General features: G+C 38.8%; 1 protein-coding gene and 1 pseudogene across 2 annotated transcripts; one reads left to right on the top strand and one right to left on the bottom strand.

The window, feature by feature from the left end:
- Window positions 1-583: 583 nt before the first annotated feature.
- On the top strand, window positions 584-10,474 carry LOC149819864 (G-type lectin S-receptor-like serine/threonine-protein kinase At5g24080). The gene is made up of 6 exons (XM_089983515.1): window positions 584-831; window positions 2,972-4,281; window positions 5,879-6,059; window positions 7,584-8,037; window positions 9,863-10,161; window positions 10,375-10,474. The coding sequence occupies exons 1-6, from the start codon at window positions 584-586 to the stop codon at window positions 10,472-10,474; spliced, it is 2,592 nt and encodes an 863-aa protein (XP_089839641.1).
- Window positions 10,475-12,006: 1,532 nt separating this feature from the next.
- LOC149819863 (uncharacterized) lies at window positions 12,007-15,703 on the bottom strand (annotated as a pseudogene). Its single transcript, XR_016426538.1, has 2 exons — window positions 15,157-15,703; window positions 12,007-12,685 (listed from the first exon to the last, which is right to left on the bottom strand). The product of XR_016426538.1 is annotated as an uncharacterized LOC149819863 (transcript).
- Between the last annotated feature and the right edge of the window lie 11,578 nt (window positions 15,704-27,281).

Raw genomic sequence — 27,281 nt, 5'->3', positions numbered from 1 at the left:
AAACCAAAGCATCAACATCTCCTTGATTTTGTGCTGCGAATTGTACAGTTTGGGGGGTACTCGTGAAAGTAACACCCCTATCACCAACCCGACCCGAATATTGCCACCCCTATCACCAAGCAACTTGAGCTACAGTCGCTTCTTCCGGAGAGGTAAACCCCGGATGGGATCTCCGACACCCATGCTCTTACGAAGCTCACCAGTTAAAGGCACCCGCACACACAGTGGGAGTCGAACCGGAGGTGAAGGGCCAGCACCTTCTCTCCAAGCCCGCTGCCAGCCATTTGGGTGACCTTACTTGAACTGGATCTGTTCTATAGATTGTACAACTCTATCCTTAAGTCATGCCAACTGTTAATGATCCAGTGTGTATCGGAATATGGTGATAACATTTTTCAAAAAAATCACCCTAAAAATATATATGGATATCGTCATTTATTATTCAGTATCACTTTTTACGGAAACGTTTCATGCTAAATAGGGGCCAGCATGTACCATTTGCTACCAGAACAGCACTTCACAAACTAAGCCGTAGGCCTTAGAAGAGCAAATCAATAGGGAAAAGCTTAGTACTGCAGCCCTCATGGCTACCATGTTGTGGATTGTGACAGCCATTGTTCTTCTTCAACTCTGTAGGTGCAAAGGCTTCAAAATGAAGGGTGCAATCCCCATCGGCTCAGAAATGGCACCCCGAAGAGACCAGCCCTGGAGTTCTAGCAATGGTGCCTTTGCTTTTGGATTCCTCCCTGCTGCTTCGACCCACGAGTACTGGCTAGCAATCTGGTGCACCCGAATTCCAGCTGATCCGATGGTCGTGTGGACGGCAAACAGGTGAATTCCTTCATCAGATTTAGGCATATATGTGCCCATCCTAACTTGGATTTCTGGCTCCGCTTCAGGTACTAATTTAGTTGCAGTCTGATATATATATATATACAAAGAGAGAGAGAGAGAAGTGGGTGGGTTGGAAGGGAAGGGCAAAGCCTTCGGTTCAGGGTGGGCACTGACCCAAACCCTGGGGATTTCCAAGAACTAGTACGTGAGCACGTGATGTGCCATCTTGTATCAATTCAATCCATTGCCAGAAGTTGGTGGATTAACCAACGGTGCTCCGGTAGTGTGGTAGGGGCAGTTTGTGTGCATCACCATGTGATAGAATGTTGCAAATTGGAAACCCACTGGTATGCAGGTGATCCATAACTGTTGTACAGAGGAGGGGGCCTTGATTCTCTTAGATCTGTTATGGAAAAAAGAAAAAGAAACAGAGGATTAAATGTTAGATGATGCTGATAATGAGCCCTCAAAGTTGAATGTCATATACATCGAGAACAAGTTGAGCCTAGTATCATACTATATATATATAGAGAGAGAGAGAGATGGGTCCGTGCTAAACCAATTTGGTGCTAAATCGCGTGCTAAATAGGTTTTTGGGAATTTTTTTCATTTTACTTTTAAATTCTGACGGTACAGATGTGATCTATGTACTTGATTTTAGAGGGATCAGCTCTTGAAGCGTTTGATTCCAACACATTGGTGGGATTTTATAAAGTTCAAAAAATCAACAGTTCAAAATCTTTGTAAATTTTTTTAGGCTCCAAACATCATTTTTTTCATCAAAATCACGTGATCCAGGTATGGATTCTTATTAAATCGTCCATGCCCAACACAGGTATGGATGGGAGAAGCCCAAAAACCCCACTTAGCACACGGTTTAGCACCAAATTGGTTTAGCAGGACTTGGACTTTTTTCATTTTATTTTTTAATTCTGACCTTACAAATGTCATCTATGTACTTGATTTTATAGGGATCACCTCTTGAAGCGTTTGATTCCAACACATGAGTGGGTTTTTATAAATAAAGTTCAAAAAATCAACCGTCTAAAATCTTTGTAAAGAGGCTCCAAACATCATTTTTTTTTTCATCGAAAACACATGATCCAGGTGTGGATTTTTAGTAAATCAGCCATGCCCAACACATTTATAGGGCCGACACCGCATAAAAAGCATCGGAGAAGCTGAAAAGCCCATTTAACTCGCAGTTTAGCACCAAATGGGTTTAACACGGACCCATTACTTTCAAAGGGAAAAGGGAGCTAGATAATGACAAATATCACAATCATTTGAAAGATATCATATTTTTGGCAAATGTTAAAGTGCCAATAAATTCATGATATTTTGAAAAGATTGCCATCTTATTGTAAAAACAAATATAGCATGATTTATTGATGCATATACACTTTTGCTGGCAAAATCTTGAAAAATAAAATTACATTGATTAATTCTTTATATTTCTAAAAGTCTAAATATATTTATCTTTTTAAAAAATTATTACAAATTTTGATAAATTTAACATTTTGAAGAGCAGAAGCAGCATCTAGACGGCAATGAAACAACAAAACTAATAAGCAACTTTTAAGCCTATATTTTGCCATACAGAATTGGTTTAACGTTATCCGGCTGAGGAAAGATTATGATTGCATGTTTTTTTTTGTGCTGCATGCTGTATGCTGCACCTAATCAATCACCCACCGTTTTTGCATACAGCCTGTCATCTGTGGGACCCAACATCAGATGGTGGGTAATCAAGTGTAGCACCACACAAACTGTGCAATCACATTGCACCTGATCTCAATTTCCATGTCATGACCAAGCAAGTTATCGGCCTATATCAATTCAAATCAGGATCTTGGAAGCTGCCGTTTAATGCTAAATTCACTGAATGTGATTTGTAAGTTGCATGTAATGTTACAAATCTCCTAGTCCTGAAAATCTTGCGATAGTTTGTAATGTTTCTAAATAATAAAGAAAAATATCACACAATATATTTTGAAAAAAAATCATTATGATATTATATTTGAAAATATCACTATGTTTACAAAATATCGGCGATTTTGTGGCATACGCTTGATATTAGACCTATTCAGGACGATAATTTTTATGGAGCGTTTTAATCCTTGATTTGCCACAGTAGGGACTCTACCGTCGGACCGAATGCAACCCTTCAGCTCGAGTCTACCGGCAATCTCCGGCTGATAGACGGCGACAACAAGACGGTGTGGCAGACAAAAACTCGCAATTCAGGAGTGAAGACTGCCATCTTGACAGATTTTGGTAACCTCGCCCTCTGGAACTCAAAGTCCGGCATCGTCTGGGAGAGCTTCCGCCACCCCTCCGACACCCTCCTGCCGGGCCAACCCTTAACCGAGCGAGCCCACCTCACCTCGCCCACGAGTCAGTTCGGTGCACACTACACCCTCAGCATGGTCAGGGACCAAACGAGCGTGAGGCTGGCGCTCAATTACGTCCCCCCGAGCCACACCAACACCTCAAACTACACCTACTGGTCGGGGCCGGCTGTTTCCATCACCGGCGATGGTGCAGTTTGGGCGCAATTGACACACTCCGGGAGCTTCATCATGGTGCAATCAACACGTATAAATCCACCAGAATACATCTACCGCAACGATGATAATGGTGCAAGTGCAACCACCATCAGGCTGATCAAGCTCGGCGCCACCGGAAGCCTCCGCTCATTCCGCTACAGTGTTGCCGTAAACCGGTGGGTATCCGAGTGGGCGGCAGAGTCGAATCCGTGCGCGGTCCCGGCAGTATGCGGTGCCGGCTTCTGCGAGATCAATGGAGGCTGGAACATAACCAAGTGCACCTGTCCTCCGGGGTATATAGCAACGAGCAATGGCGGGTGTGAGGAGGAGCCGGTGGTGCAACCCGGTGGGTGCCGATCACGGGGGGACTATTCGATAGCGAAGTTTCCACGGACAAATTACTTCGTCGGCAGCTCGGCAATTGCGAATTACAGCAACATGACGAGGGAATCCGAGTGCATCGAGCTGTGCATGGCGGACTGCAACTGCGTGGCGTCTGTGTATGGACTATCAAAGGAGGAGGCCCACTGCTGGACGCTGAGGAAGTTTGAGCTCGGCGGGTTTCCGGACGTAATGTCCTCTGTGTATGTGAAGGTGAGGTGGAACTCCACAAGGGCGATCGCCAAGGATAATAGTTATGGAAAAGAAAGGGGCAGCAGGACGAGTGTCAGCAGAGACGCGAACCACTGGGTGTGGATCATCTCTGTGGTGATGTGCTTGATGATAACCGTGTCTGTCCCATTCAACCCTTTGGTTAAAGAAAGATTGAAAAGAAGGAGAAAAGGGAAGTGTGGTGGCGAGGAAGACGGGTGCTTCCTCGTGCCGGGAGTGCCGATGCGCTTCTCCTTCCATCAGTTGCAGAATGCTACTTCGGATTTTTCACAGTTGCTGGGAACCGGTGAGCAATTTTTGTCGTCGATCGTCATTACTCTCCATTGAAGTGGGGCACTAGGTCCTCGTGTTGTAGGGGTGTCTTAAGTGAGTTAGCTCGGTCGGACCATGTAGGCTCAGGCTGACCACTTCTAAACATAGACCCAATTAACTCTGGGTTGGAACTGACTCGACCTTTTGAGATTAGGTCCAAAATTTTTTAAAAATCCTATCCTTTTGAGTCTTTGACACTTGACACAAGGATCCTTTGTCGATCCAAGCCGTCCAATTGATGCACCTGAACAGCTAGAAATCAGTCTCCGTATAGGTGAGAATGTGGAATCTTAGCTGTTGGTTGGATGGTTAGGATTGAAACAGTTGGGTCAGGGTCAAGTCGAGGTCAGATAAGGTGATATGTCAAAACAAAAAATGTCATTTTGTGTTTTGAAATCACTACCGTTCATGCCCTTCATCATTGCCGTTCGTTGTACGTACAAGCAGCTGGACTCATGGGAAAGTGCTGATGTCATGCTTACACAATGATCAAGGCCGGTTGTGATTTCAAAAGACAAAAAATTTGTGTTTTGACATATCACCTGATCTGACCTCGTTTCTTGAAACAAGGATCCGGTTACTACTTAAATGTGGCTGTTGGTGTCAAGCTGAAGAGACGTCATGAGTTCAAAACCTGGATGTGCATGAGGGAGGATCAGATGCAATGTGATTGCACACTTTAAGTGTGCTGATGCACCAGATCACCCACCATGGAGAGACTTCTTGAGTTAAAAGAAAAAAAAATCTATGGATGCGCATTAGGGAGGATCAGGTGCAATGTGATTGAAAGCTTTATGTATGCTGCTGCACCAGATCACCCATGATGAAGAGGCATCATGAGTTCAAAACCTGCAGATGTGCATGAGGGAGGATCAGGTGCCATGTGATTGCACTTTTTATGTGTGATGCTAAACCAGATCACCCACCATGAAGAGGCATCATGAGTTCGAAACCTGCAGATGTGCGTGAGCATCAGGTGCCATGTGATTGCACACTTTAAATGCACTGCTGCACCTGATCACCCACCATCTGTGCAGTCACATTGCACCTGATCTCAAATCCTTGTTATAAGGCCTAAGCTGGGTGTGCTCTCTGGTGAGCAAGAGAGACCATGGGTCGTTTTTATACCGATGAGTTAACGACAGAGCGACCCAGTTAATCTGGCCCAAAATAATTAATTTCAACCTCACAGTGTAAATCTGTGCCCCTGGTTGTGCTCTCAAACCCGAGCCAGGATAGACTTCAAATGATTGAGGGACGACCCAGGTCCATCAAGTTGTGTTTGGATCAGGTTTGGGTCAGGGTACTGTTGGGACCAAACATGTAATTGAAATCAGGTCAAGTCCAGGTTGAGAATGTAGGCCACTTCACCTTGATCTTAGTACCATTTGGTACTCACACCAACCAAACCCATTGACGAACTCAGAGTATGGCCATTGAGAAAAAGGTGCTGGCTTAATCGTAAACCTGACCCAGTCAAGTCTTTCAAATGGATTAGGCGAAGTTGCTATGCAGCCAAACTAACTAACTAGGTTTTTTCGTCGGATCGCTTTCTTTGCTTGTGGTTTCAGGTGGGTTTGGTCGCGTCTATAGGGGAACCCTACCAGACGGGACTCAGGTGGCAGTAAAGAGGCTTGAGGGGCTGTTCCCTCATAGGCAGCGGGAGTTCGAAGCAGAGGTGCTCACCATTGGAGCCATGAACCACACTAACTTGGTACGCCTCAATGGTTTCTGCTCAGAAGGCCAAAACAGGTTTGCCTTCTTTTCGGACCCTCTCTGGTCAGATTATATGTAATTCCATTATTTGTAGAGCCTTGAAAGTTTGATCTCGACCATGGTGACAAATCTCGCGAGATTTATGAAAATATCACGAGAAATTACCTGAAAGTTAAAACCCGCAATTTCTTGTGATTTTTTCATCAAAAACATAAATAATGCATTTTAAAGGAGAAATTACCTGAAAGTTAAAAACCCACAGATTGCTTTTTTGGTTTTTCTAAAAAAAAGTATGACTTTTTGAAGTTCATAAATATTGGTATTTTTATAGCCGTTGATTTTAAATCACCAAAAAATCTTATGCACGAGATGGATCGTGGTAAGTCAAATGTTTTTTTTAAAGAGAAGCCAAGGAATTTATTCTTCAAAAGTGGAAGAAACCAACAACACACAAGCACAAAGGAGGAAGAGGAGGCAACCCACTGGATAGGCTGTACTGTAACAGGGTCCAACCATGTTGCGCGATCGGACTAAACCCTGAATGGATGAGATTCAAATGTTGATATTCACTAAATAGTCGCATTTGATCAAAACAACTTACATCAATGAGGAGTCTGGATCCGGTGCAATCACATGGCACAAAATTTGTGCATTAAGCACCCGACCCCCCTCCATCAGGCCTTGAGCTCCACAACTGACAGGCCTGGCCTCGAGATGGTGGGTGAACTGATCAGGTGCTTAATGTACAAATATTTGTGCAATCATAATTGCACATGATCTTTTATCATCAATGAGATCCCATTAATGTTTTTTTCTACTGAGAAAGCTGGGGTTAGGCAGACCCCTACCAGTTATACAATTATACCATTGGGAATCGAACTTGCAACATCCCAAAGCAAAGGGTAAGCTCATGAAGTTTTACGCTGCCAGGACAATGATCTGCGCAGGCATAACCAGCACCACTATGATCCCAAAAAATGTAAATGCTCGAAATTCAAGAACTTGGTTGTGTATGCCAAACTAATGGAGATATTGGATTTCATGAACTTGGTTATACCCTTCATGTAATGCCCAAAAGTTGTATGATATATGGTTGGCTGGAATATAAATGTATCATAATTTGTATAGATCAAACAAGTAGTTGAAATTCCTGAACTGGCGTGAAAAATGGTTATTGATTTGTTAAGAACCAATCAAGTGAAAGCTATAGTGCGGCTAACTGATCAGAATATGTGAGAGATCCGGATCACAATCAGTATGAATTCAACAAATAGCTGGAATACTCAAAGTGCATGGTGCATTCTAAAATGTTAATATAAATGTAAATACTATATTAATTAAGCATTAGCTTGTTGAAGTCATGTTAAATTACGATATATTGAGAAAAGGATGATAAATTCAATACAGTGATTTTCGCCGTTTGTGAAATTATTACAGTAAATATGAAATATCAGCAATATTTGTGGTGTAAATTTATGCTTATATGGTTCTTTCGAATATACATATATCCATGGGGAAGACCTTGATCACTTGAGGCTTTATGTGCCTATCTCTGAACAGACTTCTTGTGTATGAGTTCATGGAGAATGGATCGCTTGACAAATGGCTGTTCCCGACGGTCACGAACAAAAAAAGGCTTCTAAATTGGAAGACGAGGTTCGGCATTGCCGTGTCGACGGCAAGAGGGATAGCATATTGCCATGAGCAGTGCAGGGACCGCATCATTCACTGTGATATCAAGCCAGGGAACGTGCTGCTGGACGAGTGGTTCAACGCCAAGGTGTCCGATTTTGGGCTGGCAAAACTGGTAGCAGGAGAAGAGTCACAGGCAGCACCCACTGTGAGAGGAACCAGGGGATACTTGGCTCCAGAGTGGATCAAGAACCGACCCATTACTGTGAAAGTGGACGTCTACAGCTATGGAATGCTGCTTATAGAGCTCATTGCTGGTCGTAGAAGTCGGAGCATTTGTTTCGATCAAGAGGATTTCTTCTATCCTAAGTGGGCATATGAGGTATTCTACAACTTTCAAATCAATGTCAAATCTCTTTCTCCGGAAAATCTGGTTTTTCTGAAGGGGGGCGCTTGTTTCATGTCCTTTGTGATGAAAGAGACCCTGTTTTCATATGAAAGAGGGTCTCTTTCTGGAAGAAAGGAGGTGAAACAAACATCTCTATGAAACATATGCAATCGCGCCCACATAATAAAGATCTTTCCTGTTAAAATGTGTTCATACCTTCCCCCGTGGGGAAGCAATTTTCCTCTTTGGTGACCCTTTTAAAAGAATGTGGATCCCATGAGATTGGTGGGGCCCCACATTTCCGAGAAGCAGTTTCCCATGTGGGAAACGAGATGAGCAACTCACCGTTGGGCTCAGCTCGGCTCAGAAATTGAGCCCGGCAAGCCAAGTTATGAGCCAGCTCATTTAGGTAAGCGAGCCGAGTTACTGTGCTTAGGTAAATGAGCCAAGCACAAACATGACAAGCTCGGCTCTTATAGGCTTGTTTTACATATTATATATATTTTTATTATATTTTATATTTTATGTATATATATATTATATTATATACATAATGTGCATATTATATAATTTTTATATGAGTAATGCTATGGTGCTCCTGGAGTACCCACGTACTAAAAATCATGGTTGTAGGTTGTATCTTCTCAATTAAACCTTATGGATGTACTCAACGCAGATTATTTGATAGGAATCATGCTCTGAATCATGTTCTATGGACATAAAAATAAGATTTTTAAGTCATAAAAATTTGATTCATTGTGAACCGTTGATTTTTTAATGTCTTAAAAAACATACTATAATCACATTATTCAAAAAACAATTATAGATAATATCTATAGGGTCTTATCAACAAAAAAAAAGTTTAAGAAATTTGAAAATCTAAAGCTTCTATTAGGTGGGAGTAGGTACTCAGGGAGCACTTTATCATTACCATTTTTATATATGTATTATACATATATTATATTTATTTTATATATTAACAAGCTTTAAAAAATGAGCTAGCTCATGTTCAGCTTGCAAATCTCGTTTCATTACGAGCGTGGGCTTGGCTTGAGCTCTAGCTGAGGTATACCCTTAACTAGCCAAGCCCGAACAGACCAAGCTCGGCTTGTTCTGTTCGCTTTACCAGTCGTAGGTGTGCCCTTCAAAAGGAACTTCCCTTCCCACACGTTGAGTGTAGCAGTTATGGTCATATTGTATATCACCAAATTACTAGTTACTTTCGATTGCCAAGATACATCGCATCAATCCCACTCCCAATCATTCCAAGTGAGATCGATGTGTGGTAAGAATTGAATATCACTGACGGTTTGTTATATATATACAATATGACCGTAACTGCTCCCCACTTGAGATAGAAAATGTTGAGAAAATGACGGAATATGTAAAAAGACAAACAATATATAGAACATATATGAATTTATAAATGGAATATAAATAATATAAAGGCACCACAAGAAACTGTTTTATTGCATCAATATGGTAAGATTCAATATTTTCAAAATAAGCACTATTTTCAAAATAAGCACTATTTTCAAACACGCAGTTTTTTGTTTTTTTGGCGTTTGAAAGATCATAACATAATCGCAATATTTTTCAAAATATTAGCAATATTTGCAACATGGCTTCAAATATCCCATTGCAGATCTTAAGATCTCCGCTCTCTCAAAAAAAGATCATAAGATCTCTGTATTCACCACCCTTTCCTTTTGAGAAAAGCCTAGCCAACTTTACTAACCCTCCAGAAATGAGCAGGGACTTGAACCAACTCAACTAGTTCTGCAAACCATAAACAAAGCATCTCTTTGATTTTACCCAGGAAATGATGAATGGAAGACCAGAAGCTGCTGCAGACGACAGATTGGAAGGGAATGTGGACGTGGAGGAGTTGGTGAGGTGCCTTCAAGCTGCCTTTTGGTGCTTACAAGAAGACATCAGCAAGAGGCCCCCCATGGGAGAAGTGGTGAGGATGCTGGAAGGGATGGTGACGATCAACACCCCTCCAGCTCCTAAGTGCCCTCTGGACCTCATGTATGATGACGGTGAGTTCTCATCCACCATCTACAGACCACAACCAGCATCAGCTGCCACACTAACCAGTTCCCCAATCACTCCAAGGTGAGTGCGGGACGCATAGGAAGGCTGATGCGGATCGAACAATTTGATATCCGGAGGGGGAGAACAGATAAGGTGATATGTTGAATCACTGATTATTGGTGCTTTCGAGTAGTGATCACCATCCATTCCCATAATCGCCGCCTTTATGAACGGCGGCAACACATCGAGGCTCATCTGATATCATCATTGGCTAGCACTTCCTGCTGTTGTTAGATTGGGCGGTGAAGCTGTAACACAGAGGATCGGTGATTTAGCGTATCACCTGATCGGACATCGAGCAAGCATCGTGGTTAGAGATTTTACAGGTTCATAAGCATTTCCATGACCACTGTGGAAACTATCAACTGATTGCAAGTGATATACTAAAGAAGGATTTGAATGCCACTAAAACAGTTTACACTTAACAAAGATTGGGAGCGAGGAGCAAGGAACTCTTTGGTCATCTAATGTTGAATATGGAGAGGCTGTATGGAATTACGATCTTGTTGTTTAGTAAGGAAGACGCCTCTGTATAGGGAGGGGAAAACTCTTTCCACCCGAAAAAAAAAAGTACAACAATTTCCAAGTTATATAGAGCAAATGGTTTGCATCTAAATCTATGAAATAAAAATCAAGAGTTCAGAATGTACAGCTAGGATGAGGTTTGGAATGGCTTGGGGTCATACCGGGTCCAAATTGACTCTATGTATGTGGTACGGGATCAGTCTAAGGTGACCTGGTCCAAGTGGCCCGGAACAAAGACAGCTGATGCCTCGGTGCATAAAGCGGGGAACTGAGACTTGGACTCTGAAGCCTAAACTAGATTGCAGGGCACATTTGAAAGTGAGAAAAATATAGGAAAGAAAAAAGTACAGTTTTTTCGACCTCCAAACGAGAAAAAAATTCAAAGAAAAAGTTTTTCTAAAAATTACATTTTTTATAGGAAACATCCACCTAGGGTGGTGGAAGAATGTTCTCTCTCTCTCTCTCTCTCTCTCTCTCTCTCTCTCTCTCTCTCTCTGGAGATGGTGAGGCTCACCATCGACCGCCTGAACGCCTCACCAGCCATCGCTGTAAAACGTGCTGGCTATGGCGGGTGTGCCAGCAACAAAAACGGCCGGTAAGAAGAAGAAAAGACAAGAAAGAAGACAGGGATGGCGGGTATTCTGGTGACTCCCATGCTGAAGGACGAGCTCCACATCATGATCACGATGATCAGGAACCTCAATTTCTTGGAGATGTTGTGGAGGCCCTTCTTCCAGCCCTACCACCTCATCATTGTGCAGGACGGTGACCCCTTCAGGACAACCAAGATCCCCAACGGCTTCTACAACCTCCAACAAGAGGTATTCAGGCAGCTTCGACTACGATCAAGGCAAAATTGAGGTTTCATTTTTCATTAGCTAAACCTTCGCTTGAGTGGCTCACTAGACCCAGTTTGATCCCCTTGGATACCAAACTCGCCTCTGAGATCTCATGGTGTGCTGGCTCCCCCCACATTTTTCATTCCATTTTTCTCATGCTACACAAACAAGTGAAAAAAAATCATTTAGAAAAGTTAGCATAGCAAAACTTTTCATAAGCAAAAATTTCTTTTCCTATGAGAATTTTTCTTGCTTCCAAACGCGTCCTTAGAGAGTGGATCAGGTGACAAGCCTTATCATCATTTATCACTGTCTCCACCATTAATTGTAGCAATCAGTGGAGCCCATTACCATGGCTTTTAGTTATGTCATCATCCCTGGCCTGATAAATGGATTGTTATAAGGATTTATCACCCTCAAACTGATAAACCAATACTTTACAAATGCAATCTAATAAAGGCACCTAGAAGATGTAATTTACAAATGTAACCTAGACGAAGATTCTATGCTAGGTAAATTAATGTATATATTTATAGATTTTTTTAATATGTTCTCAATGACCAAGTGTAAAAAGATACGTATACATATATAATCTGAAGGGAAAGAAAAAAAGCATTTAACTATACAAGATATTATACAGTGAAATTATAAGCAAGCTCTTATAGACTTATAAAGAGGACAACATTTACAAAGTTCTCCTGGTACTAAAAACGCTCTTTTGAAGCTTCACAGCACAACTCTAAGCAAAACTCAGGCTGACTGTGTACCTGTTTATCCGTCGTATTGGCCTCTGGCAAAAACTCGAAATAAGTGGGCCGAGGTGTTGAAGGGCAACCGAGTGACTGTATAAGTTCTTCTACAATCAAGACTCTGAACTTGGAGGGGAGAGTTGAAAGCAACATTGTCAATTCTGTGCTCATAAATCATGCCATTGCTATCAAGCTTGTATTCAGATGTTCCATCAAAGCGACCATGGCTATTCCAAAAGACACGCGGCGTGCCATGTGCGATCCAACGGATCATTATCACATTCTCAACGGGCTGCCATATATATGCTCAATATGTCCACCCACAATGCCTTGAAGAATATCCGGCAGTAGAGGCCTAGAGCCCAGAAGATCGTTTTGTAGTTGTCTATGCCCTAAAATGGGTTGAGAGGATCTTTGAACACGATGTCCTCTCTACATATACAAATGCAAGAAAAAAATCAGAAAAATATAGTCCCATTTAAAATTTGGTAAAAGAAACAACAAACAGTGGGTTATAGATAAAAGAAACCACTGGTCAACAAGATAACGAACTTCCAGCTACTAAATAAATAAATGCCATTTTGTTGTTAGTCTTAGCCTTAAATGAAATTGGTATCTATTTCATGAAAAAACTGTAACAAAATTTGCTTCGCTCAGCAGTTTAAATACAGTACCACATGGGTTTGAACTTTGAATCATATTACCACATTTCCTATATGTTCTTCCTGGGAAAAACTAAAAGCAAATTCCCAGTTCACATCTTCTACTGATGAGATCATGGTATGAAAATGACTTGTTGAAGCAAAAAACTTTCATTCCTTTTTGAAAAATATGCTCAAACAATGTATTTTTCCTTTTATTTTATTTTCCTTTTTTTTTAGCATCAATGGAAAAAGCTGTATTAGAGATAAAACAAAGATTCTAAGATATGAACATTCCAATGTCAAAAAGTACTGTAAAAAAAATGAGACAAAGATCCTGAGTCATGAACTAATCAATACTAATATTAATCATACACCTATTCGCAAATAAGTAACTGTTCTGATGGAAGCATCTATCAGGGGTTGACTGTTAATACACAGTTGAAACTTCTTGATTACTCCCTCTATCCTTCATTTTGATATTCTCTGTATTAAGAAATGGCAATTATATTACATAGCTAATAAGGAACCTTCACTTATGCACAATTGGATTAGAAACATTTGACTCTGGACTAACTTTGCAATATAAAGGAGCAGTAAATTAAATAATAGATAATTAACTGGTTGATTTGAAAATTTGTCCCTTTTTACCAAAAGAAGTCAAGGGATTTCTCAAAAATCCCATTCACGTATTGCAAATGGATCAACAGTGACATTTTCATTCACTGCCTGCTCTTTCTCACCCCACATGACCAGGAACACCAGGAATAGATATTTCCACACTTATATTGATTACATGGCTAAACAAGGATTCTAAAAGTACACCACAAATTTCTTTACCGGCTATGAAGTTCTTTCAAATTACTGTGAGCTCAAAGCATGCAGATTGAAGCCACTCTGAACTTCTACCAAAGATGAGATAGTAATTAAAGAATTGAAAGGAGTTTATTGAAAAGTCTTAGTTTTGGATAAGCTGGTTCACTCATCTTAAACTCCCACTTGTGACCTCAGAATCCAATGCCCTAGCGATATTAAGGCTTTCTCGCATCTTGGATAATTTAAAGATATCATCAATAAACATGACTTTTTCCAATGATGCTACTGGCTTTCTCACATCTATGTCACAAAGATACACTATCTAGCAATTCCACCCTCATGAAAGGGAACTCAAAGGAATACAGCAAACCATTTTCATAGCAATGGACATTGCTAATCATGAGCCTGTCTAAGGATCTATCATCTACTACTACACAAATTTCTTGGCTAGCTGTAGAGTTCTCCTAACTAATCACAATCCCGAAATAATAAGAGAGAATCGTTTGGAAAAAGAAAGAGAAAAGAAGGTCAAGATATATAACATACTAGATGGAACAGCACAAATTAGATGAGTAGAAACTTTGTACAAAACAACCAGGTCAGTTTCTATTTTGTAACTAGATCACCCAAATCCCAACCGAGGATTCATTGCACACATAATGAAGCGAAACCCTCAAAGACCTAAATAGATGCACTATCTTCCATTAGGAATTAACATAACCCACATAGAGATACTTGTCAGAACAGTTGCTACACAATCTACACGATGGAAAAAGAGACCACACACTCAAATATGCTTTTCATGAAGAGGCTAACAGTCATTCTCTGCCAACAAAGAGTAATACCATGACCCGGCGGAAGACTAACAGAACATTCTATACCAAAAAGGCGTAATCTTTTATATCTCCCTGAGTGGCATACACTCAACTTTCCTGATATAAACAATAAAGATAGCAGTCAGCAGCCATGCAATCAAATTAATCAATCAATAGTTTGCAGCATTACGCTAATTCGAAAGTTTTGGATTCCCCATGATTCATGAATAGGACAATTCTGAACCTAAATTGCATATTCTATGAACACCATTGCAAAGACACAACCATCTTCAATTCACACCTCTAATATACAGAAGTTAACAGAATGAGACCAAAAACTCGCGACGGCATCTAATGTTCAACCATGACCTCCGAAACAAAGTAGGATTTTCCCCAATAATAGAGTGATGGAATTCAATCCCCTGAAGCCTCAAAACCCACAAAATTGAAACCCAATTCATGGAACGAAACCCTGAAAACACCAAATCTATCTCGAAAGGAAATTCCATAAAAACTAAAACCGGATAAGGAAGAGAAAACATAGAAGATTGAGCTCAGTAACAAAAATGATCAAAGCGACCATAATTCAAACAAAAAAGGGTCAAAATTCAGGCAAAAAAAAACCTCTCACCTATAGATATCAAAACTGGGTTCCTTGTAGAAAACGTCACGAAGCTCCTCTCTCAACGTCCGAATCGCGTACCCCACGTTCACGCAGTAATCCTGATTATCTCCCTCCCTATCCTTCGTCGCCGTGCTGGACTGAACCGGCGCCGAGAAATGGGAATATATCCATCCGTTCTGCACAAAACCCTGCTGATCGTCCTCCCCATCCTTCGCCCTCGGTGAAGCCTCGAAACAGGAATGCATCCAACCATCCCAGCCCTTCCCTCCTCCTTTCTTTGCGGGATTCCTCCGATCGATCTCCGGGCAGGAATAGGCCGAATTCATGGGCCCGATGTAAACCCTAATCCCGCGGAAATAGTCGAGATTTCTGCCATGGGAGCGGTCCCTCTTGGAAGAGGGCGCCGCCCTACTGCTGCTACGTTTGGGGATCGAATTTGAGGATTCGAAGATGAAGACTCCACCGGCATTGAGGGAGGGGAAATTGGAGACAGTTTCTAAGGGAGGATGGTGAAACGCCATCGCAGGAAAAAACCCTAATTTGCAGGGTTCTGAGGGGGCGAAAGAACCCTAACGAAAGAAACGAGAGAGGGTCATAGGATCGGGAGGTAGGGATGGCAGTGGACCGGGAGAAAATGGGGCCCGCCCCGCCTCGCCTCGCCCCGTCCTCAATTACAGATCTCCGTTAAACAATTATTATTATATTTTTATACATATTATAAAATTATATATATATATATATATACTTTTTTTTTAACCCTAACATAAAACCTTTTTTCAAATTCCTCTCATTCTCTTAACAAGCCGCTCGAGCTCCTTTCTCTCATCGCCTTCATCTCATTTTTCTAACGGCAAAAGGTAATAATGGCAGAAGGCGGAAGGTGGCAGGAGCGAAAGGAAAGGAAATGGGCCCCACCCCCACCCCACCCTGTTTAGACCGAGGATGGAAGACATGAAATGGGGGAGACCTTGTCCCCCCACCCCCACCCCAGTCCAGTCCAGTCCACTCTCATCCCTGTACAGACGGAAATGCTTTGGGATGAAAATGAATATATATATATATATATATATATATATATATATATATATATATATATATATATATATATATATGTGTGTGTGTTCTTTAACCTCATGTGATGTTCATCACGAGCATCAAAGGGAATGAAAAAAATGTGGGACCCATCCACAATAGCTAGGATTTCATTCATTGCATTGATCAACTCATCGCACTAAAAAAGAAATAGGTTAAGATGCCTATCACCATCAACCTCAAAGCTAACAATGTCAATGTTATTTATATAACAATTAAGAGAAGGAAAAAAAATCTTAAGATAAGCAATACTTGCCCTTTGGTGGGACCATATTTTTAGGATCTATTTTTGAAAGCTTAGGACCTTTATGAAGATCCTCAACCTCTGGAAGTGCGGACGGTTGATCAAAAATAAACTCCAAGTTCCTAAGCTCCTCTTGCGCCCGAGAGCTAGTGAGGGGCGCCACTTGTGTGTTAGTGTGTAAACCAACCATAAGCTAGAAAGAACAAAATTACAATGCTGGATGAGCGTTGCGCATCAAACGCACGCGGCTGTGCACAACACTGTTATAACTGCAGTAGGATGCTAGCTAAGCATTGCGCATCAAGCACATGTGGTAGCGCACATGACAGTGCGACAATGTGTAAGCTGCGCAGGCAAATTCAATAAGTTGTGCACGCATAATTAAGTCTGGTGCATATGGATGTCAAGCACACCGGATTCGGTATGCCAAAATCTCTGCTAAGGGAGGTTCTTCAGCTGTTATAGCAAGAACTCGGTCTTGGTCCTATGGTCAATCTTGAAATGGTTGCAGCACTGTCTGCAACATTAGTGTGTCTTGCACGTTTGTAAGACGAAAGCCTCCCTTCAAAGTCGGCAAGCACGGGGAGACTCCACAGTTGCACGCCGACTGCAGTGGTTTCGATGCATGCACCAATCTAGGTCGTCGGATGAGCACTATGTTCTTGACACTCTTTTGCAACAATGATGATAGTGGTAGAACCACAATGGAAGCCGTGCTTTAAGAGACTCTTCCTCATGATTGAGCTCATCCACGTTGCTCCCACGTTCACTGGTTGTGCGATGGGTTGGCTGAGGACGCTGCCTAGTTGTCATCCTATTCTAAGTTGGCCAACACACGGTTGGTCTCCTTGGACCAAGAGGTTTGGTTCACCAAACACTCTGAATTCTCACAATGAGAAGAAATGTCGATTATCAACTAAGCTCAACACTTTATTCAATTTTCCAAAGATGATTATAAATCAAGGCCTTAAGTATTTATATGTTGCAAGAACACAAACCCGCCAAACTAGTTTCCGTCCAAGTTTGTTCACAAATCAGCCCGGTTTCCCAAGTGTCCCTACCAGCCTGATGTTGTTGCACTGAAGTGGCCTCCCCCATGTGTGTCATGCTGATTGCTTCCCTTAGATTCGGTTTTGCTGAGGTGGCTTGTTGCCTAACGGTTCTACCCATGTGCGCCATATCAACTACTCGGTGGCTTAAATCGCTGTGGCAGCGCCTTGTCAGTTGTTGTGCCCCTTAGTGTTGTGCTTGTCTTAGGTTCACATCAGCCCACCACTACTTCCCTTACCCTTTGTCCTCAAAGGTAAAATCTGAAAATCTTTTAAAGAATTCTTTTTCCTCCATCCATGAAACCATGACCTCTCCTTCTTTGTCTTACTCGACCGTCAATCTTCTTGTTGATTTCCTTTCTTTCTAACCATGCTCTGAATGACTAATATGTTGCATTTCTTCTTCTAGTGGTAAAATCTCTTGAGGTAGCTCTCCCCTGTTCAGTTTAAGTTGTGAAACATGAAAAACATAATGTATTTTGGAACCCCTTGGTAATTTCAACCTATAAGCTGCCTTACCTATTCTGGCTTCAACTTGGAATGATCCATAGTATTATGGTACTAATTTGGAGTTAGACTTTGAATGCATGTTCTTCTGCTTATGAGCTCACATTTTCTTAAGCCATACCCAATCATTAATTAACCTTGAATTTGTTGTCCTTTCTTCTTTTGTTAAACTGAATTTTCATCATCTCCTAAGCTCTTGCTATGTTGTTTTTTAGTACTCTTAGGATTTCACACTTCCACACGATCATGTTGAACATGATGTCATGTATACATCGATATACATATCAATTTCAATGGTAGTTTTATCTTCCTACCCAACCATTCTGTAATCGTGTCTTGTCACACACAATTTCACATTTCGTCTTGTTGAATATGACATCATGAATACCCTATCATTGTTTTCTCATAAAGGGGTATTTTGTCTTTCAACCCCACCTTTCTCTGGCCACCTTATTTCTCTCATTTCATCTTGTGAATCACTAACTGCAGCCATCACCAAAAGACTTGTTCTCGAACATCATCTCCTATCATACAGGGATAGGTTTGTCTTTTTTAAATTGGTGTCACCAAAATATTTGTTGTCTTGTTATTGTCTTGTCAAACAGGGATAGGTTTGTCATTTTACCCTGCCAATATGTTGGTTTCCAAATTCTCTCATTTTATCTGGTCAATCTCTAAAAATATCCATCACCAACGTAATTGTTGTTTAACATTGTATAGTATCATCCACATTTTCAAATTTGTTCTTCTTAACAACACCATGTATGAATCAACATAAAAATCAAATTTATGGGTAGTTTTGTCTTTTTACCGCAACCATCGTGTAGTCCTTGTTAGAGTGGTGAAATCTCACATATATCATATAGCTAAAGTTTTAAGGATAATAACAAACTGAACATCGTATCTTGTCACTCAGTTTTATATTCCATCTTGTTGAAGATAGCATTATGAATATCTTGTTGTTTTCATACATAAGGGTAGGTTTGTCTTTTTACCCTACTTTGGTATAGCTCACCTATTTGTCTTATTTCATAGTTATCACCAGAATACTAGTCGTTGAACATCATACCATGTGATTTACACTTTCAATTAATTGTGTTGAACACAACACCATGTATACATCGACATACATATTTATTTTATGGGTAGTTTTGTTTGTCTACCCCATCACTATATAGTCGTGGTATTTATATCTTTCTGCAAACCCTTTTCTCATGCAACTTATTATAAAAGTACCTGTTAGAGTTGAAAGTCACACTCAATTTGCACTACCAAATTAAAATATGTTCAAAACCCACATGGGTTATGTTGTTAGAGCTTCATTGAGTATAACTAACAGAACATTGTGTCTTGTCAGACACAATTTCATATTCCATCAACAGAACATCATCTTGTCATACACAATTTGATATTCCATCTTGTTGAAGATGACATCATGAATACCCTATCATTGTTTTCTCAAATAGGGGTATGTTTGTCTTTCTACCTCGCCTTTGTGTAGCCACCTTATTTCTCTTATTTTGCTCAGTCAATCACTAACTGCAATCATCACCAAAATACTTGTTCTCGAACATCATCTCCTATCATTCATAATTTTATGTTATATCTTGTTGAACATGGCATCACAAAAATACTTGTTGCCATGTTATTGTCATGTCATACAGGGATAGGTTTGTTTTTTTACACTGCTAACGTGTAGGTTTCCAATTTTTGTGATTTCATTCGATCAATCTCTAACAATATCCATCCTGTTGAAGATAGAATTATGAATGTTTTATTGTTGTTTTCTCATGTAAAGGTGGGTTTGTGTTTTTACCCCGCCATTGTGTAGCTCTCCTGTTTTTTTAATTTTAAATGGTCAACCTCGTATTGTAGTTATCACCAGAATACTAGTCATTGAATATCATACCTTGTGATTCACACTTTCAATTGATCGTGTTGAACACAACACCATGTATACATTGACATGCATATCTATTTCAGGGTTAGTTTTGTCTTCTTACCCCCACCACTCTGTAGTTGTGGTATTTATACTTTTCTGCATACCCTTTTATCATGCAACTTATTATAAAAGTACTTATTAAACTCGAAAGTCCCACTCAATTCGCACTACCAAATTAAAGTATGCTCAAAACCCATATGTGTTATGTTGTTATTGTTTTATTGATTATTACTAACAGAACATTGTGTCTTGTCACACACAATTTCACGTTCTGTCAATAGAACATCATGTCTTGTAACACACAATTTCACATTTTGTCTTGTTGAATATGACATCATGAATACCCTATCAATGTTTTCTCACAAAGGGGTATGTTGTCTTTCAATCCCGCCTTTCTGTAGCCACCTGATTTCTCTCATTTCGTTTGGTGAATCACTAACTGCAGCCATCTCCAAAAGACTTATTCTCGAACATCATCTCCTATATGTTAAAATGTAAAATGTAACATATATATAATATTATTATTATATATATTATTTTTATTAAATTTCTTTTTCTTTTATTTTCTGTTTTATTATCTAGTTCAGTTTGAACTAGATGTTATAAACTAGTCAAGTCCCAAGTAGGAATTGACTAGATTATAGTCGTTGGACCTAGTCCAACGGCTATAATTAGAGTCGTTAGACTAGATCCAACGATATCATGTACAAATAGGGGTGATCCCCTCTCTTTTGTTATTTAATATTTCTTAAGCATTTCTTGTGAGAAATAAAATATTAATATTTTTAGTGTGTTCTTTCATTTATACCCTTTTATGGGTTATGCTTGTAGTATCTTCAATAGACACCCTTTGTGAGTTTTTTGTGCTTTTGTGGAAGGCAACCATTTCATTACATGGTATCAAAGCCTTAAAGATTTTAGATCTTAGAGATTTTTCACCTCATTTTTTGTGCCTCCTTTGTAAAGAGTAATTCATGCTCTTGTTCATGGTTCAAGTGATACTCGCTGAAGAAGGAAAGTGCTTAGAGGAAGATGGGCTACGAAAATTTGTGTTTGTACTTATTCTTCTCCTCTCTTATCTCTCTTTTTCTTTCCTTTTCTTCTCCTACCTATATTTTATTTTCTTCTCACCCTTACAAGATGGATGACAATGATAAGATCACCATCATGCCCATGAAATTAAATGACACTAATTTTGTAACGTGGGCTTCCATCATAAAGCACCATATTAGGAGAAAAGGGTTGTGTGGTATAGTCGATGGTTCTGATTCGGAACCTAAACTAGTTCTCACAAAATTTAATGATGACAAAGAAGTTCCTCTTACGAAAGGAGAGAAGAGTAAGGCCTTGGCCACTTATGAGAAAAAATGGAAAGAGTGGAGGATAGGGCACGCAAAAAGTATGCCATCGCTAATTAATAGCATGGGCATTAAGAAATGCTCTAGCCTTGCCAAAATTGAATATGCCGATAAAGCTTAGGAATACCTTAGAAATATGTATTCCCTTAAAAATATTGCACATATGTGCAATTTTCAAGACAAAGTTTGAATGATGGCTCGAAAAGATAAAACTATTAGAGAATACTACAATGAGTTATCCGAACTTTGGGAAGAATTGACTCTTATTGAGCCCAAATGACATTGTGCCGAAGATATCGAGATTTGTCAAAAGCAACTCAATATGAAACATTTTTATCAATTTGTAAATGGTTTAAGGTTGAAATTTGAGTCAACCAAATCAGCTCTTTTATATTGTAGAAAGGTTCCTTCTATCGTTGATACTATAGAGGAATTGACTATGGAGGAAAATAGACTTAAACAAAATTCTCCAAAATCTGAAGATGATTTCGTTCTAGCTGTGTCTAGACCAGAAAACTATATGTGTACTTATAGGCCACCCCACTTTGATAGATAAAATGGTGACTTTGACAAAAGAAAAGTCATTTGCCACCATTATCATGAGTCGGGACACTATATGCCTCAATGTCCAAAGTTAAAAAGAAGAGAAGAAAAGAGAGTTGCATTTGTTGAATCAGAATCAAAAGATCAAGATGCACATATATCTATGACTCCATTAATGAAGATTCTTCAACCTCTTCTCAAGGGGGCATCCTCCTCAACTGGAGCAGCTATTGCATCATTTTCCAATTTAGATAACTTTCCTTGGCTTCTTGACTCTGGTGTTTCCTTTCATATGACTCTGAATATCAATAACTTATCCGAATGTCTTAAAAATAACTCAAATGTGTCAAAAGTTTTTACAGCTGATGGTACATCTCTTGAAATAAAAGGAGTAGGAAATTTCAAAAAACTTCATAAGTCCAAAAAATTCTTTATCCCAGAAGTTAGATATATTCATAAACTAAATCTAAATCTTTTATTTGTTTCTCAAATATGTGATTATGAGTATAATATCTTCTTCTCTTCTCATGGTTGTTAGGTATAAGATCGCCAGTTAGGGAAGCTGATTGAGGATGGTCATAGAGAAGTACTTTATTATATGGACTTTTTAGAATTGCCCAAGAATGCTTTTTGTTATGATGTTCAAAAAATAGAATTGGATTTGTGGCACAAAAGACTTGGCCAGCCTCATATATCTAAAATCCAACAATTTTCAAGTTTAGGAAAATTTTGTAATTCTGAAAGTTTTACTTGAAAAGACTGCATCCTTAGTAAAATGAAAAGATTATTGTTTCATGATGGAACTTTTGTTTTCAAACCACTTGAGTTAATACATTTGGATGTTTGAGGTCCTGCACCGGTCATTTCAAAAGATGGATATGCATATTATGTAATTTTTGTTGATGACTTTTCTAGGCATACTTGGATTTACTTTCTTAAGCATAAATCTGAGGTCTTTTCACACTTTCAAACATTTCATAAAATAGCTAAAAATAAAATTTAAAATGATATTTTCATTTTCTGCACTGATTCAGGGGGTGAATTTATGTCCAATGAATTCAAAGACTATCTCAATTTACATGACATCACACATCAAAGATTATGTCCACACACACCATAACAAAATTGTCTGGCCGAATGTAAACATCGACACGTTATGAAAACCACTAGGACTTTACTAATTGCAAATCAAGTTCCAAAAGGTTTTTGGTCAGAAGGTGCCCTAACTGCTACCTATCTAATTAATCGAATTCCATCTTGCTCTTTAAAAAATATAACTCTAATTAAAAAAAGTTGTCAACTTATCTCCTAATTATTCTAGATTAAGAGTCTTTGGATGCAAACATTTTGTTTTCACCAACAAGAATGACAAACTTTCTCCCCATGCGATTCTGTGTGCCTTCTTAGGATATGCTGATAATAAAAAAGGCTATAGGTGTTTTGATTTCTAAAATGGAAAATTATATGTATCAAGAAATATATCTTTCCAAGAGAATGAAAGTTTTTTTGAATTTAAAAAATCTAAGAAAGTCACTAAATATTCCTTTTTAATAGATTTGACTTCAAAATCCAATGAATGTGATATTGAATGTGAGTTTGACAATGATCAAAGTCTTATTGATGTTGAATGTAATGTCGATAATTAAGAGCAAACCCATAGGAACGTTAGTCTACAATATTCAAGATGTAGAGAGACAAATCTTCCATGTGCATTAGAAAAATATTCTGAAGTACCAATCAGAAGGTCATCAAAAATTCTAGACCTTCTAAAAAATTTGTGTCATACAAATCATTTTCATCCACATACAGGACAATTATTTCATTAATACAATCATATATAGAATTGTCATCCTATTCTCAAGTCAAAAACCATATAGAATGGGTAGAAGTCATGAAAACAAAATTGGACGCATTAGAAAAGGCTAACACTTGGACTATTCAAGATATTCCTCCAGGTAAAAAACCTTTAGGTTGTCGATGAGTTTACAAAGTCAAAACCAATAGTGACGAAACTCTTGAAAGGTGTAAATCTTGTTTAGTGGCTAAAGATTATGCCCAAGAATACGACATCGATTATGAAGAAACTCTTGCCCTCATTGCTCGTATAACTATTATCAAAACTTTAATAGTTTTAGCCTCCATTAGAAAATGGCTCATATTTTAGATGGATGTCAAAAATACTTTTCTCAATAAAAATCTAATTAAAAAAGTATACATGAAAGCTTCACCTAGTATTAGTATCCCTAAGGGTAAAGCTCTTCGTTTAGAAAAAGCTTTTTATGGCCTTAAATAGGCACCGAAAGCCTAATATGACAGATTTAGTCATGTTATGCTTGATATTGGCTTTCAATCTTGTTTGATTGACATTGCTTTGTTTATTAAGAATTATGATGCAAGAATTATTGTCCTTCTTCTCTATGTGAATGAATTGATCATCACTGAAGGCGACAAACAAGGAGTTACAAACATCAAAACTCTTCTTAAAACTCATTTTGAAATGACTGACTTAGGTTTATTAAGATATTCTTTTAGGAATTAAAGTTGTTTGTTCCCCTCATGGGTATTTGATATCTCAATCTAAATTTACCTTTGATATTGTTTTCAAGTCTGAAATTACATATGTGAAGAAAGTGAACACTCCAGAAGTTGTCAACATTAAAATGAAAATTGATGATGGAGAACCTTTTGATGATCTCACTCTTTATAGATAGTTTATCGAAGCACTTTTCTATCTTTCTATTACTAGACCAGACATTGCACACACAGATAGCCAATTTCAGCATGCTCCCACCTCTGTTCACATGAGAGCAGATTTGTTTATTATTAAATACATTAAGTTCTCTCTTTCATGAGGCCTTTTTTATCCGCTTCATCTTTATTAGATTTAATTACATATATCGGTGCTGACTGAGGAGGTAATTCAAATAATAAACACTCAACCACTGGTTTTTTTGTTTTCTTAGGTGAATCTTTCATTTTATGGAGGTGCAAAAAGCAACAAAATGTCTCTCTTTTGTACATCGAAGCTAAACAACGAGTCATGGCAACCTCGACCATAGAAGTAGTTTGACTCAGACGTCTGCTTACCGACATGGCAGTTGAAGCAACACAAGCTCCAAGATTTATTTAGTGCAGGTCTTCCATAATTTAGATAGCTTAGTTCACGTGTTTCTTGAATTGGAATTAATAATTTGTGTTAGCATAGTTCATGCTTAATTAGATTTTCTTAATATAGTGTTGCTCACATTCTCTTTACTTTCTCATGTTAATAGATTGTTAGGAAATAGTTAGTTCTATAGTTGATGCAAGTAGTAGTTTGTTTTTAAAGTTGTTCATAAGTTGTTAGTTAGTTTTACTATTTTGTCTTTTAGTCAATATGTTAGATTAGTTCGTGTTTATGTTGTTTTGTTGAATTTTTAGTGAATTAGTTTTTAGATTTTGTTTAGTTGTTTTGTTTCTGCTGCCTTTTGTATTTGTGATTTTTGTAGGAAAGCGTTTAGACGTGCGGTGAGTTCTCAAAAAAAGCCCTTCAAAGAGCCCCTCAGGAGGATCACAAAGTGATATGCAAATAAGAAAAACATCAAGGGGACTAAAGACTCGAAGCACTAAAGACTTTTCTCTTCTTTTTAGCTTAGGATTTTAGTTTATTTAATTTAATTCAATTCGGGTTTGTAATAAGGCACTTTATTTTTATTTCTTTAAGCCCTTTGTAGGGGAAACACTCTTAGTTTATGTATTTAATTAATTCTTTTAGTTTTCAAGGCAATAAAAAGTAGCTTAGTTATTTGTGGAATACAAAGTATTTTTTCCGTTCCCTGAGTTTGACCCGAACTTCACCACTAGTGTGAACCATTTTTTATGATTTGATGCACGGTTTTCACAAATGTTTTTATTGAAAATATATTTGTAAAATGCTTTATTAAAAAAATTACATCAATTTTTTTTTGCCGTTACCTGGGAACGGCGATTAAATACAAGTATTCACTTTATTGCCACTTAGTGTTCACATTTATTGCCCTTTAGGTTCTCCAAAAACCTCCCCATATGATTTAAGCAACTCACTCATATCTGGTGGAACCTTGTCTTCTAACTTGGACTCCTCTTTTGGTGTTATTGGTTGTATCCAACATAAGAAAGCCATGTGAGTAGCCCATAAAATTTTAATTACCTCATGTTCATCAACTACTTCACTATCTTGTATAGAGTTAGCCTTGAAAATCATTGGTCAACCTATTTTAGCAAATGTCATCTTCATGTTGGTGAAGTTTCATGTGACACTCCCCAAAAAATGAAGCCAACACATCCCTAACACAACATCGACATCGTGCATAGGCAAAATAAACAAATCAAGTATGAAGTGTGGTCCTTGGAGATTAATATCTACCACAGTGCACAATTGGCCACATTTGATATGACTTTCATCTCCCATCATAACATCAAACTTTCGATGCTCATGTGGCCAGAATTTGAAGTTAGACACTTATTCCTCTCTCATAAAGCTGTGGGTGTTTATCAAAATTTCACTTTCTTGCCAGATAAAGTGTCGGAGACTCGCATGGAGTTTGGGGCTGATTTGCTTCGCAAAGCATAGCATTGGCCAATCGGTTCTTGAATGTCTTCAAGTTCTTCATGGACCACTTCTTCCATAGTCTCTTCTTCTTCAGAGTCATTTTCATCTTCATTATTGGTTATTATCAAGCACTTTAAGGATTTGCATTTACATCCCAGCTTCCAATCGCTCTTGCAATCAAAACACACACCTTTCCTTCGCAAGTCTTCCACATCTTCCCTAGAGATGTGCTCCACCTTAGGATTATTGGAATCTCAAAATTTGACCCTTTTATTTGGTGTAGGCCATAATATGAATTTAGATCTTTGATTGACATTCATGGACCTTTTGCGAATCTCATGCATTCTTTTGCATTTTTCTTTAATGATGCATGCTTGAAGATAACAATCCTCAAGTGTTTGTGGATTTTGAGCTAATAGCTGATGACAAATGTCCTCTTTCAATCCATCAATAAATGAACTCAATATAGCATCTTCATTCCATTCACAACAAAGAGAGCATAAATCCTCAAATTGGATTTGGTACTCTTGTACAAATCCAATTTAGCAAAGTTGCTTCATCTCTACTTCGTGATTAGTGTAAGGTGTTGGGTCAAATCTTTTGAGAAGCTCATGCTCAAGTACATCCCAAGTAGGATAGCCATGTCTTTGGTCAACCCATCAGAACCAACGAAGTGCTTCACCTTTAAAGCTCATAATGGCACATTGAACCATGTGTTTGAATCTCACATTGAGGCTTATAAAGAATTGTTGCACCTTATACAACCATTCCTTAGGTTTTTTCCCGAAAAAAGTTGGAAATGGTAGCTTGACCTATCTTGGAAAAT

This window comes from Nuphar pumila, chromosome 12 (assembly GCF_984573655.1).
Source record: "Nuphar pumila chromosome 12, dmNupPumi1.hap1.1, whole genome shotgun sequence".
NCBI lineage: Eukaryota > Viridiplantae > Streptophyta > Magnoliopsida > Nymphaeales > Nymphaeaceae > Nuphar > Nuphar pumila.
Note: the sequence above shows the minus strand (reverse complement) of the source record. Positions and strands in the feature narration are given on the sequence as shown.